This window comes from Trachurus trachurus (assembly GCF_905171665.1).
Source record: "Trachurus trachurus genome assembly, chromosome: 10".
NCBI classification, from domain to species: domain Eukaryota; kingdom Metazoa; phylum Chordata; class Actinopteri; order Carangiformes; family Carangidae; genus Trachurus; species Trachurus trachurus.
The window spans coordinates 5750357-5765495 of record NC_139894.1 but is presented as its reverse complement, the minus strand read 5'-3'; the positions used below and the strand labels follow the sequence as shown (position 1 = coordinate 5765495).

General features: G+C 41.6%; 2 protein-coding genes across 2 annotated transcripts in view; one reads left to right on the top strand and one right to left on the bottom strand.

Annotated features, from left to right (window-relative positions):
* The window catches only part of slit3 (slit homolog 3), a gene marked incomplete at its 5' end in the record, with an annotated part of 281175 nt that overhangs the window by 19625 nt on the left and 246411 nt on the right, over positions 1-15139 (top strand). The window contains one exon of the mRNA XM_083980669.1: positions 6164-6235. Coding sequence (XP_083836795.1) covers positions 6164-6235 — 72 coding nt within the window. The remainder of the gene's footprint in view (positions 1-6163; positions 6236-15139) is intronic.
* Positions 8209-13959, bottom strand: LOC310992599 (uncharacterized protein). Its single transcript, XM_083980692.1, has 3 exons — positions 10101-13959; positions 9923-9985; positions 8209-9807 (listed from the first exon to the last, which is right to left on the bottom strand). Exons 1-3 carry the CDS (start codon positions 10194-10196, stop codon positions 9040-9042), a joined length of 927 nt encoding a protein of 308 aa, XP_083836818.1. The 5' UTR covers positions 10197-13959; the 3' UTR covers positions 8209-9039.

Sequence of the window (15139 nt, the reverse complement as noted above, 5' to 3'; positions counted from 1 at the left end):
CTCACTGTTGATGCTAAGTAGCTTGGACGGCTCGGACTGTGAGTTTGGGGTTACCGAAGGTCTTCAGAGTTTACGAGTCAGTATTCCTATTTCATTACTTTCTGATGATGTTAACAGCCAACTGGGAACTCAGATAATCCGACTTTTGAGTTTCGTAATCGTCAAATATCAAAAGTTAATGTTTTCCGGATGGCACTATACAAACAACTTATTTTGTCACTTCGGTATGCAGTTGGCTGGATCTAGGTATGTGGTTGACCCCGGTACCAGGTCTTTTATGTGCATTTTCTCCTCTTTTTCCCTGTGACTTGTATTTGTTTCTTTACAAGGAGTCCCATTACCCAAAAAGCTGCCATGCTGGAGTAATTACACAAATGCTATATTTACCTAATAGGCCTGTATATGGCTATAGGGGAAACAAGTCTCTATAAAATGAAGTTTCCCATCCTAATGAGGGATTTCAGGGCAGGAGAGAATGCAAGTGTCTTATCCAAGGAGTCGAGTTTCGTAATTACTGAATTTTTACAAGGTTGAATAATAGAGTAATCATGAGCTGAGATGCCAGTAACAAGCACCAAGACTCCTATTTGTTAAACAAGAGCAATGCAACAACAAAAATGCTGCACTGATGGGGATATGATATGAAAATGCTGAAAAATGTTGCAATTCCTGGACAAATATTATCGAGAAATTATGAGTCATTGTTGATAGTAAAAGAAAAGATAAAGTAACTCTCCCTTGTGTCTCCGAACAATTGTCAGGCTACACTGGATTTTAAAGGTTTTGCAATCTTGGGAAGTCCGCAGATTCAGAGATAACAGAGTGCCTTTTTTGAAAATGAGAAACAAGCAACAGATGTTTGAGATTGAAGATGAAATGTGCACATATAATTAAACTAAAGTTAAGGAGAACATAATTTAGCCTGAGCTATAAACCATCTGAGCAGTATAGGTGATTGTTGGACCAGGTGAGGCTTTAAGGAGACGTTCACAGGTCCACCTACAATATCAACTAACCACAGAGAGTTATCTCCTCTTCAAGTGCGATGCGTGTCCAGCCTGAACCACATTGATATGTCATAAACGGCGATTCCAACCACCCGGATATACGATCTGTTCATGAATTGTTAAGGTTATGGGCTTTGAGAGGAGGCCCAAACAGCTGAGGCCATGCTGACCGCTGGTCCATTTCAAGGAAGAACAAGCTTCCAAAAGCGATTTATTGACTGCAGTATAAACACACAGCTGTCAGTAAACATCTCAAATGGACATTATTTCCATGAACTTTCTGTATACGGCTTGTCTAATCTTAAAAAAGACAGAATTTCACAATATATGCTAAAGTCATTAGTGACGTTGCCATTGCTTGTTACTGTATACTTAAAGAGAGTGAAAGAGTGTGACTCCTTGTGTCCTCTCAGCTGTCCTAATGACTTCAAGGGCTCTCCAACTCTTGTGCCTCAAGTGGCTCAAATTTGTGTGTGTGTGTGTGTGTGTGTGTGTGTGTGTGTGTGTGTGTGTGTGTGTGTGTGTGTGTGTGTGTGTGTGTGTGTGTGTGTGTGTGTGTGTGTGTGTGTGTGTGTGTGTGTGTGTGTGTGTGTGTGTGTGTGTGTGGGCTGTAATAACTATAATCGACCGTTGGCTGCATGCAGCTTCCCTCCTCACTCTGTTTTCACCAGACCAGGAGATAAAAATACACTCCCCATCACAAACTATACGCTGAGGAGTGGACATAGGTTTATGTGTGTGTGCATGTGTGTTTGCATTTGTAAGTACAAACACAAACACACACATACACACACACACACAAACTTTAACCGTACTTGTAAGGATCACGGTGGGCTTTGGAGTTTGTGTTTAGTTGATGTCTCAGGTTTGATTGACATGTGATTATCTGAGCAAGAGAGAGAGAGTGACCTTTATTTGCATCCTTGAGACAGAGAGACATGCATGGACCAATAAAAAAAAAAGAGGCAGTGTGCTTGTGTGTGTGTGTGTGTGTGTGAGTGAATGCGAGAGTGTGTTTGTGTGTAGTGGGCCGGCAGCGTCTTTCATGTGGTGCTGGTGATAAACTGCTGTGACATTTCCCTACTCTAAATCTCTTAAAGAAATGGGAAGGAGAAGGCTTGGGAAAAAAAGAGGAGATAGTCTGGGAAAGTACACACATACACACACACACACACACACGCACACTCATAATAAATACATGTTGCATACTGTATGTATCGAGTGACGGCCCAAGCAGCGTAGCCTTGACCCTTATCTGTGGTCAAACAGGTATAACTGTTACTTTATCACACCTCCCTCTCCTCTTTATCTCCTACTCTCACTCTCTTTCTTTCTTTCTTTCTTTCTCACACACACTCGGTGCCCAGCTCTCCTCCTCCTCCTCCTACCCCATGGGAAAAGTTTGCAGGCACTTAAATGCTTCTAACCTTCATCCCAGTAAAGGCCAATAACTACAACTGCAGGAAAAAAAAAAGTATTCCTTGATGTCCATGCTAACAACAAGCTTGTAATTATTCATAATTACCCATCCATCCATTAGTTGTACCACTTATCCTTGAGGGTTGCAGGCAAAGGGGGGGTGGGGGGGTCAGTGTGGTGGTGGGTGGGTGAGTGGGTGGTTGGCCGTTACATACAATCTAACTTCTGTTCAAAATGTCAGTCCAACCTATGAGTCACACAGCACATACTCAATTATATTTTCAACTACTAAATAATTGGATTATATATTAACACCCCAATAATCATTGACCACAATAATCAAAACTTGACTGGATTGTTTTATTGGCGTTTTAAAATCCTCGGTTTCAGTCTATGACCTCATCAAAGCATCTTAAACCGATTACCTGCTGTAATCTGATTAAACATTTATTTGTGCAGAGACGTGTAATCCAGTCCAGCAGTCTGAATATTCTTTAATATGAGCAGTCGGATGGCGTTGCTGTAATCACAGGCACAGCTTGTCTCTGCATGCATACTGCATGCGCCACACTTAGCGTAATATCTTTGGCAGCCGCACGTTTGCGAGATCTCTTCCAGATTGTTGGCGAAATTGAGTAATTCCAAACAAATTTAGATGTAGGTGAAAACTTGTGCTTGATATTGAACATTTGGCTGGAGAAAACCAATGTGGTTCCATCCATTATGCGTAAACAACAAGTGAAGTTAATATCCCCTGAAGTATTTCCTTATTTCCTTTCAGAGGCCAAGTGCTCTGAGTTTGCCATAAGGTAGCGTGACATCATTATGCTTTTTCTAATGGTTGCTAAGACTTTCTAATACGGTTGAATGAAAGAGTTATTAGACACACCAGGCCCCACACACATGAAATCATTACATGTTTTCTCTCTTTTCCCCCCATCTCTCTGTTGATGACTAATGCCTGATACAGACCAATATAAAAACAGTACCTCATCTGAACAATATGCCAGCATCAACTCCCACCACCATGTGTTTGGCTTACGATCCCTGGCCTTTCTAGACTTCATTCAATAAATCAGCATGCGGTTGATCTCTCATTTGGACAAATAAACTCTGATAGTTACTCAAACTTGTGTCTTGATTTGACTCTCTGGATTTTGCAAGATATGTTTTTTTTTCTCCCAGCATGGTTGAAATACAGCTACACTGGAGTAAACACGCTGGATTAAAGGGATAGTTCACCCAAAATTGAAATGTCACTCATTATCATCTACTCACCCTCATGTGGACTAAGGGCTGGGAGAAGTTTCAGAGTCCTCCGTGGCTTCTCTGAGTTACAGGGGGTCTCGGCGTAGCAGTTGCATGTCCATATAACGGTTGCAAATGGATACCAACTGTCTTCGTAACAAAAAGACACACCAAAAAACATCCAAATACCTCCATGCTGCTCGTATGTCCGTCTTGTATTGAAGCCCTGAAATGCCCGAAATTTGGACGAACCAGGGTCTGTCCTCTTCCCAGTTCATCCAAATTTGACGAACCGGGAAGAGGAGCTTCCGCTACAAACAAGCTTGAAATATAGACTTCAAATTTAGACAATTTCGCATTTCGGGGCTTCAATACAAGACGGACATTACATACGAGCAGCATGGAGGTATTTGGATGTTTTTTGGTGTGTCTTTTTGATACGAAGACAGTTGGTATCCATTTGCAACCGTTATATTGACATGCACTGCTACGCCGAGACCCCCTGTAACTCAGAGAAGCCACATAACTCTGACACTTCTCCCAGCCCTTAGTCCACATGAGGGTGAGTAGATAATGAGTGAAATTTCAATTTTGGGTGAACTATCCCTTTAATGCTGGCTGGACTGTGAGCTTTGACGGATGGGCTGGAGTCAGGATTGTGCACATGTTTGTGTGTGTGTGTGTGTTTGGGTATGATTGCTACCAGTGCATAACTGCGTTACCTGTGTTTACTCTTTACGTGTTTACATGAGTATCGGACATTGCTCATTAGTGCTGCTGTATATCCACCCATGCACTTTCTGCACGCTGTATTTCCGCCTGTCAGTGTGTTGTTTACCTTTGTTAGCTGACAGTTTGGCTCCAACTGTCATTACTTATAATGTAAACTGGATCAAGTCTACTGGATGTACACGGCCGATTGTTTTCATTTCTTACAATTTTCCACTCAGTGTTTTTTTTTTTGTTATAAGCCAGTTTACTCCTGGAATTATTACGCATCCAAGATTGTTACAGAAACTGAAGAGAAAAATTAAGGAAAATATGCAAATTAGCTTCATCTTGTACACCAGAGACCTTCAAATTAATGAGGACAGTTAAATGAAACAAGAAGCCATTGCACTACAGAGTGGTTTTACTGCATTTAATTACCCAGCTTCTTGCATTATTAACATTTTAAAACATTTTTTTAAACACAAAAGTAAAAAAAAAAAAAAAGAAGGTTTTTAATAAAGGTGGAAGACGATCAGGTGTGACTGACTTACACAAGCACACACATAAAGGTCCTTTATGTACTCGTGCATTATTAAAAACGTTTAAGTATATGTGTCTGCGATCTTTCAGCCAAGGGCATATTTCTGTCCAACAGATTGTTTGTGTGTGCGCGTGTCTGTGTGTGTGTGTGCAGAGTCAGTATGACAGACCATGGATTAATGGCTGTAATGCAGCTGCATGTCTAAACATTTTCTTTTAAAGGATATTTAAAGGAAGGTCATGCCAAAACAATTCAAAGTCCACATGGCAGGCCAGACGGTGTCTCTTTTTGATACATCTTCTTTAGTGTCTTTTGGCTCTGTCCTTCTCTTCTTTCCTCTCTCACTCAATCCATCTTCTCATTCTGGGACTCTCTATTTTTGCATCTCTGTTTCCTCCCCCTACCTCCTCCTTTCTCCCCCTTTCCTTCCGCTTCTTTACTCCTCTCTCCCTCGTTCTCCTCTCGCATCAGCCACTCTCCTCCTGCTCCTCCTCCTCCTCCCTCCGAGGAGATGTCACTCTTAACATCCTCAGACAGAAAGTATAAACACACATATCTGCGGAGATGTTCTCTCTCCCCTCTCTCTCTGTCCCATCTGGAAAATCTTAGATTGCCCCAAAAAACATTACGGCACACACACTCACACGCACACACAGGAGTGGAGAGGGAAAAAGAGGAATATACGTTACACTGGGAGCACCACTGGAAAGGCAGAAGAGAAATGGAGAAGACATCTATTGAGGGATGGAAGAGGAATGGCTCGTTAATTGTTTGTTTTGGCTCGCTAGATTGTGACATTTGTGAAATGCTGCGTGTCTTAAACTTTTTAAACTTTTTGCTTCACGCCAGATTCATTTGTTCAGCACACTGATTGCTTGTTTATACAACAATTCTTTTTTTTTTTTAAAGCGCAAGTGCCGCTCTCGATCTTTTGAAACGCCTCTATGTATCTCTGGCACGCCGCTGATTCTGCTGTTTGCACAGGCCAGAAAATGAGGTTTATCTGGTGTTTCTTCCTCTGGTGTGAACCCGCAGGTCAAAAATGGGGGAAATTGGCAGCGAATAGACGCTTTCAAAATTAAAATGTAACATCTTAAAGAAAAGCCAAATGCAACCATGTAAAGTGAAAGATAAGTCTTATTTCTGCTGGCACTGCTTTTGCTTTTGGATTCCAGACTTGTTTAAAAATGATAGTAACTACTGTTCTTTTCTGTCTCTCTGCGTCTTGTCACTGCAGTCATCTGGAGGACAACCAAATCAGTGTTATTGAGAGAGGAGCCTTCCAAGACCTCAGGCTGCTGGAGAGACTGTAAGTACACAATCTTACACTACTGTATTGTGTGTGTGTGCGTGTGTGAGACACAGAGCCAGTCTAAGTATTTTATACTTGAAAAACCCCACTAGGCTACAAACACCCACTAAAAAAAAAAAAAAAAATCACAAAATATGCACACCTGCAAACACACTTTCACGCACATACAGATGTTTCACTTTCTACTGCTATTAATCCCTTTTGCCAAACACATTCGACTTCCTTCTGCTGTTTCCTGTCTGTTTTATAAAGCACATGCACCCCGAGTTTACCTGGATGAAGCCCAAGTCCATCCACTTTACACGCTACCAAGGAATCTCCCATAGATTTTGCCGTGTGTGTGTGTGTGTGTGTGCGTGCCTGTGTGAGTGTGTGTCCGTCAGTTCGCACCAAGGCTCTAGTCAGTAGAGTCGAGGTGTGAGTGCACAACACAACACTTCCCATACGCACACCTGCATGTTTATTACTCCGGGTTGAAGGGGATGACAGCCAGGCAGCTTTGCAGGAAGAAGACGCTTCCATGTTTGTTTTTTTTCTTCTCCTGCTGCACAGTGTTTATGATCCTGTAGCATGAGACGAGAACACGGAGCAGCGCTGTGTGTCGTCAGATGTTATCTCCTGAAAAACTGACTAGATGTTTTCGACATATTTTTTTTTGTAGGCAGCTTTCAGGTTATGTAACGCGCCCTCCACCTGGCTGCCATACAGCAGGTCTTCACCTGATGAGAGCAGCATTTCTAAACTTAGCACCTGGCTGTCGTAGCAGTGTTGAATTGACATCGTTGTGTTAGTTTAGCTGGATATTTCCCCGTTGATATGTCGGACAGATTTAATTAGCCATCTCATTTTTGATCTCCACGGTTTAGTTCAGCTGACGGCAAGTTTTTCTTTTTCATAGGCTAAGATATTGATCTGGGGGATTTGATAGTTCAGAAAAAGCAGCTCAGGTGACGACAAACTTCACTGCACAGAAACCTGAGAGCAGTGGTGGACAGTAACTGAGTAAATTTACTCGAGTACTGTATTTAAGTACATATCCAGAGGATTTGTACTTGAGTATTAGATTTCCTTGGTACTTATTACTCTTACTTGAATACATTTCCAAGACTAATATTTTTACTTTTACTTAAGTTAATTTCTAGAAAGGCTGAAAAGTACAGATGTTACTGGTTCAAATTTGCGGACTTCACGCGTGGTTCACGCGAGACGCCACAAGACTCATGCATTTTTTTTCTTTGGCGAGACAAGAGGTTTTAATGAAAAGCCTCAATGTGCCAAAACAACCGCCAGGTGGCATCTGTGAGAACGGAGGACGACAGGCGGATGACTCAGTGATCTGTGCAGTAATCCACAGCTTAAACTCTAGGCTATTAAACTAGAACTAACTACTGTATACCCTGCCTAAATCACAGAAAATATTGTAATATGATAAAGCCTGTCTTGCTTTATGACTTGATGATTATGTATCACAAATTATGAAGGATCATCTGCGCAAGGCAAAGATGATAGCATCAACAAAACACGGCGTAACACACGCGGCTGTATGGGACAGGCTTTTATTTAATTCAGAACAAACCGCTTAGCAAAAATGGAAAATATAGTCTATAATAATTAATTGATCTGTTGTTTGGCCACTGTTTGAAAATAACCCGAATTATGAGCAAATAATCTGATCCAGAGCAGCAGTCATAATCAGACTTCTTCTAAATAAACCTTAACATTCAATAACTGGGTCAGGTCGGACCATGGGGTTATTTTTTCTCTTCTTCTTCACAGGAGAAAATGAGGTGCCGCTCACGGACGCGTTGATGTTTTGTGATTTATCTGCTGCCTTGACTCTGCCCTTTATACATGTGCGTTCAGATTAACAATAAGACAAGCCATGGTTGAGTTTATTGAGTTTTAGCTGCTCAATCTCATTGTTTCAAAGAAAAGGGATTGATTTTTATAACGAAATGAAACGAAAACAATATTATATTGATACATTGTTGTAAAAAAAATCCAAAAGAAACGAAAATGAACTAAAGAAAATAACTTTCACACACACACATTAAAACAGTGCGATTGGTTGAAAGCTGATAATTAGCCATGTGCTTATAAGCTGATTGGCCGAAACCAAGAACAAAGCCGCGTGAATGGCCAATCGCCATGTGTTAACGGCCGACATGTAAATCAGCTGTTTCGATGGGCGTTATATGAATAGAGATGTTAATGTGGTACTTTGCACATAGGCTGTATACTTTCTGTAACTGGAAGAAAAACAGCCAGCTGGAAGAATGTGTTGCCTAAATCTTTTACTGTGTGGGAGATCTCCACCAACGTACTGTAGCCGGGGAGAAAGCAACCGTTCTGCTGCGGGGGGAGGGAGGGGGGCTGTCGGGGTGGAGGTGCTGAAATGGAGAGCTGTCCCCCACAAGGTGCTAAAGTGAGGGAGAGGAGTGGAGACGCCGGTTGATTTGAGCGATTTAAGCAAAGCAAAGCCTGGGCTTTTATTTGGTTTTATTATATGCTTGTGGTTTTTCTCTATTTTTGCCTGTTTTCACTCTGCACCTGCCCTAATGTGTGTCTCCCTTGTCTCTAGTAAATGAATATTTCCCACAATAAAATGAGTCTTTAGAACAAAGAACTGATTTTTTTCTCTAGCTTTATAGAGCTTTATAGGCTATAATAACCTTGCTTACTGCTTTTTGAATCACTTGACAAAATAAGATGCCTCGAGCAAACTTGGATATGAAAACATTTTATTGAAGAAGAAAAAACACACACACATTGTAGCATCAAGTACTGTAGGCTACTGTAGGCTACAGTAGGGTGAGGATAGGACCCTCAGATGATCTTCTCGGAGTTCGCAAGAACTCGTTGATCTTATCTATGCAGTATTTCAAGTCCTTTCTGTCCATGCCTGGAAACTCCGTTCTCAGTGACTGCACTACAAAGTTCTTCACATTTTGTGGCAGTTCATGTTTCCCCCGGGATCCGTCCCAGTTTGTCGTTTTGGCCCAGGCTCGGTAATTGTCCTCTGAAATGACTCTCCGGAACAGTAGGCACCCAAAACGTCCCACCTGGCCGTGGCTCTGGTGACGGACTTGAGCATGGTCTTCAGGTCCGACATGCCTCAAGCTTACATCGGGGTGTTGGTGAGAGATGTTAATGCTGTCCGAGGTTGAAGATAGAACCAGCGGAGACATCGAGGCTTGCGACGAGGAAAGATCAGGAGTCGATGTGTGTCGTGGGATCGGCCTGACGGGGGTAAGGGGCGTAACCGGGATGCGAGTTCGCTGCTCGCGGAAAGCATCTCGCAGTTCTCCGATCCCAGCTCGGATCTCCTCCATGAAAGCCTGCCCTCTTCCTTCGGAGTTCCCGCTCTCTCTGAGGTTTTGATTTTCCTGCCTCAGGGTTGCCAGTTCATCCTCCATCCGGGTAATTTTTGCGAGCAGGGTCTCTTTTTCTGCCAGAAGCTTGCCTTTTTCCTCTTTCTCGCGCTGCAGCTGCTGCGTTCTGTGGTCCAGGAGCATATTCAGAGCAACATCACCAGGAACACGAGGAGCCACCAAACGAGAAACCTCTGCCTGTGGTTTGAAAAACAAACAAGTAATGAGTCATGGTTTACGGTATAATAAACAAGGGAGATAGAGTAGTATACAGTACACGGTATAAAGTGTAGTCTAGGCCTATGACACTTACCGCTTTTTTTTGGATGAGACGCTTTGCTGGCGGGGCAGACGATTGTGCGGTTTTTGCTGCAACCTGTAACAAGGAAAAATAGCAAAGAAATTAGAGACTGAAAATTAAAAACGTTGATCTCTTCCATTAGGTTGACAAATGTTTGATTCTCGCTTGTAAATGTAATGGGAAAAAATACCTTTTTGCGCCCCCGTGCAGCAGGTGGTGAGTTCTCATCTCGGGGAAAGAGAGCCTTGCTGACCTTGGATGCTCCGTAGAAACGTGCGCTCTTCATCTTGAAGCAGTTGAATTCGGTCAGCTAAAGTAATCAGTAGGTCGAGTCGAGTAATCAGCAGGGGGCCATATAGCCCATATGGTACAGAACTGAGGACGTGATTGAACAAGGCAGCAGAGTTACAGTAGGGTAGCCACGCCCATTAGGCGAATGTGAGACCCACAGTAAAAGAAAAAAAATCATTTTAGACCAGACACGCCCCTTGGGAGAGGCATCCTAATCAACGCCCACTCAGCAAGAATAAATTGTTGTAGCCTACTGTACATGGACTACATTTGGTTAGTCTTCATTGAGTTGGACTTCGATTTACTCAGAGATGGCTATGATCGACGCGAAAACGAGTGAACTCATCAAGACTCTGCGGAGGAAAGGCTGGACTGCACGAGCCATCGCTGCACATCTCAAGTCGGCCGGAGTCTCAGCCTCCCTGCGCACAATTCAGCATCATTTCCTGCATGCAACTGTGGAGAAAAGAGTCTGTAAACCACGTAAACTGACAAGGTATTGCCAATATATATATATTTTCATTATTATTATTATTATTATTATTATTATTATTATTATTATTATTATTATTATTATTATTGTTGTTATTACCCTAACAATGTCTCTCTATCAGTCAGGTGGTGGAAAGACTAGATGCCATCCTGAAAGCAAACGACGAGTTACCTGCAAGAAAATTGAAAGAGATTCTTTTGCGTGACCACAACATAAACATCAGTTTATGGTCGGTGCGGAAGGCGTTGCATCAGCTTGGCTGGAACTATGGGAAGTCAAGGTAAAACATTAGGCTCTTTTGCATCTTGCATTGAAATTTGAAATTATGTTACATTTATTAGTAATGAACTGCTCGCTTAAGCCTAATTTCTACATATTCTGCAGATTTGTTCCTATGACGAGGGACAAAAACAAAGAAGCACGTCTACTCCAGGCTGAGAAATGGAAAGCTGCTGGGGAGAAATTCGACGATGTCCTCTTCACCGACGAGTCGACTGTGGCCCTTGAGCGTTTTGCCTTGAAGTGCTGGAGGAGGAGCAACTTTGCAGGGACGCCAAAGCCTAAAGCTAAACACCCCCTCAAGCTTCATGTCTGGGGTGGAATTTCACGCTGTGGCCCTTGCCCGCTTCTCATTTTCGACGGTGAGTGGGGAAAAAACGTAGTTTGAATATATATAGACCTACCTAACAATTTAGTCTGAAACAGAGTTAAAATAAAAAAAATAAAAAAATGAAGAATAAAAAATGTTGAAATTAAGCCCGTTATGTCACCCACAGGCATTATGGACCGACACTTTTACCAAGAGGAAATCATCCGAAAAGTTGCTGGTCCATACCTCAGAGAGCAGTATCCGATGCGCACACATCGATTCTTCCAAGGTATCATCTTAACACTTTTTTAAAACCATCCTTAACATTCTTAGGCTACAATAAAGGCAATGTAATGATGATTTAGTTGGTGAAATCTAATGTTTTCTTTATTTTCCCTCCACCAGACAATGATCCCAAACACACTGCAATCAGTGTCAGAGCCTGTATGAAGACAGAGGGAATCAACTGGGTGCCAACACCAGCAGAGTAAGTTAGTCATAAATTTGGCGTGATTACCTGCATTAATAATGATGCATTTATAATTGGGATAAATTAATAGCAGGAAATAAGTGCTAATCTATCATATTCTTCTGTTTAGGTCACCAGATCTAAACCCGATAGAGCTGGTCTGGGCTTCGATGAAGCACTACATCCGCTCTGAGGCGAAACCAACTAACAGGGAGGAGTTGGAAGCAGCGATCCAGACATTTTGGATGGAGAAGCTGACCATCAGCGTCTGTAATAAGTACATCGATCATCTGGACAGTGTCATTGAGAAAGTTATAGAACTGAAGGGAGGAGCGACTGGCATGTGACCGTAATCGATATCCTGTCCTGGGGATGCTGTTTGTGTGCCTGCTGGTGACTGTAGCCTAATATAAAGCTGCTGTATATTTTAAATAAAGCTAGAGTGCAGTCACTGAGAACGGAGTTTCCAGGCATGGACAGAAAGGACTTGAAATGAAACTTGATGCTACAATGTGTGTGTGTTTTTTCTTCAATAAAATGTTTTCATATCCAAGTTTGCTCGAGGCATCTTATTTTGTCAAGTGATTCAAAAAGCAGTAAGCAAGGTTATTATAGCCTATAAAGCTCTATAAAGCTAGAGAAAAAAATCAGTTCTTTGTTCTAAAGACTCATTTTATTGTGGGAAATATTCATTTACTAGAGACAAGGGAGACACACATTAGGGCAGGTGCAGAGTGAAAACAGGCAAAAATAGAGAAAAACCACAAGCATATAATAAAACCAAATAAAAGCCCAGGCTTTGCTTTGCTTAAATCGCTCAAATCAACCGGCGTCTCCACTCCTCTCCCTCACTTTAGCACCTTGTGGGGGACAGCTCTCCATTTCAGCACCTCCACCCCGACAGCCCCCCTCCCTCCCCCCGCAGCAGAACGGTTGCTTTCTCCCCGGCTACAGTACGTTGGTGGAGATCTCCCACACAGTAAAAGATTTAGGCAACACATTCTTCCAGCTGGCTGTTTTTCTTCCAGTTACAGAAAGTATACAGCCTATGTGCAAAGTACCACATTAACATCTCTATTCATATAACGCCCATCGAAACAGCTGATTTACATGTCGGCCGTTAACACATGGCGATTGGCCATTCACGCGGCTTTGTTCTTGGTTTCGGCCAATCAGCTTATAAGCACATGGCTAATTATCAGCTTTCAACCAATCGCACTGTTTTAATGTGTGTGTGTGAAAGTTATTTTCTTTAGTTCATTTTCGTTTCTTTTGGATTTTTTTTTACAACAATGTATCAATATAATATTGTTTTTGTTTCATTTCGTTATAAAAATCAATCCCTTTTCTTTGAAACAATGAGATTGAGCAGCTAAAACTCAATAAACTCAACCATGGCTTGTCTTATTGTTAATCTGAACGCACATGTATAAAGGGCAGAGTCAAGGCAGCAGATAAATCACAAAACATCAACGCGTCCGTGAGCGGCACCTCATTTTCTCCTGTGAAGAAGAAGAGAAAAAATAACCCCATGGTCCGACCTGACCCAGTTATTGAATGTTAAGGTTTATTTAGAAGAAGTCTGATTATGACTGCTGCTCTGGATCAGATTATTTGCTCATAATTCGGGTTATTTTCAAACAGTGGCCAAACAACAGATCAATTAATTATGCATGGCTGACGGTGTCACTTTGTATCGGCCGCGTCTTCTATCGAGGGAAAGTTATTTATCCTATGTTTTATCGCCCAGCCCCAAAGTGACACAGACCCGTTCATTCACAAGAAATCATCCAGCTGCACTCTCAAACAAGGTGCGGAGTGAGAAATCTGCGGCACTACTGCACAGTACTGTAGTTGGCTCATTTTAAAAACACATTTTGGAGATGACGAGACAGATGACCGAAAAAAGAGAGTGAGACGTGGGCTATAGTCTACTGTAGCTGCCGTCGTTACATTTTGTCATTGAAAAACTAGGCTACTATATTATTTACTGTCTGCAGCTAGTTCTCCTTTCATCCTCTTGTATTCTGTATCATGAACAGCGCCACTCCTAATCGCGGCTATCAGGCTGTCAGCATTGTCCCCAAAACGTCTGAGCAGTATTTAGTACGGTGCTGCCACCTAGAGGAAAACAGTTGTGGTGAAAAGTCACGCGATCACGCGATCCTGCAGTGCAGGAAAAACCCCGCAAATTTGAACCAGTAACATCTGTACTGGTTACTTTCAGGTCTGCTCTTTTTTCATTTTTTCTAAAATCCTATTGGACACAAGCTGTGTTTGTCAAAGAAGGAAACCCTAACCCCTAAAAGCAGCACATCAGTGCAGGTGGTTTCAAAGAGTTAATTCTCAGAAGCAAGAGTTAAAAGGTCCTTAAATTCATTTAGAAAAAAATGTAGTAATTCATTGATGTGAAAAATAAGAAATTTACTCTTACTCTTACTTAAAGTAAATTTAAAAGCATGTACTTTTGGATACTTAAGTACCTTTAGAAGCAAGTACTTTTTTTACTCTTACTCGAGTAACATGTTGACTGAGCTACTTTTACTTGTAACGGAGTAAATTTTGACCAGTAGTATTTGTACTCAAGTACTGGGGTGGAGTACTCTGTCCATCTCTGCCTGAGAGACGCTGAGTGGCAGCAACATGTGTATCTTGTCTGTAGGTGGAGATCACACGTCTGATAGTGAAAGCGTGAGGTGACGTGCTGCTTTAATGTTAAAAGGCTCTTTAAGCAGCGTGTCAGGAGGGGTCAGAGGGGGGAGGGGGGAGGGGGGAGGGGGGGTTAGAAGGAAAAACAGTTGTGTGTCAAAAATCACACGAGATGAGATGGCCTTCACTTCTGTTAGTCGTTTGGAAATATAACTTTTGTGCACCTCTAACATGTACTGGATTGGCCTTTCAAAATAAAATGCATCAAACAGTGAAAGAAAAAATGGTAACACTTTATTTGATGCCTATTTCTATAACGCATTATAACCATACTTATGAGTTATAATGCAGTTATACCACTGTAGTTATAAACACTCATACATTATCATAATGCTTTTTAACGATAATCACAACACACTTATAAAGCATTTTATTATGACTTATAAGGTCGGGTATTATAATAGGTTATAATTGTTAGTAACTCACTGACAATGCCCACATCGATAATGCATTATTAATATAATATATATAGGGTTAGGGTTATATAATAATGTGTTATAATTGGCTTATAAATGTGTATAACTATCACTATACACTCATAAACTATTATAAGGCTTTATAACAATAAGCATAACACATTATAGAGCATTATAACTCTATTATAATACTTGACCGTATAAGCCAGAATGTTTATAATGATAGTTATACACGTTTATAAGCCAATTATAACACATTATA

Bases quoted from the DNA above. Each gene is read 5' to 3' on its own strand.
- LOC310992599 (XM_083980692.1), bottom strand. From the start codon at position 10,196: ATGAAGAGCGCACGTTTCTACGGAGCATCCAAGGTCAGCAAGGCTCTC. The intron at 9,986-10,100 runs GTATTTTTTCCC...TCCTTGTTACAG, and splicing joins CTGCACGGGGGCGCAAAAAG to GTTGCAGCAAAAACCGCACA. The intron at 9,808-9,922 runs GTAAGTGTCATA...TTCAAACCACAG, and splicing joins GTCTCATCCAAAAAAAAGCG to GCAGAGGTTTCTCGTTTGGT.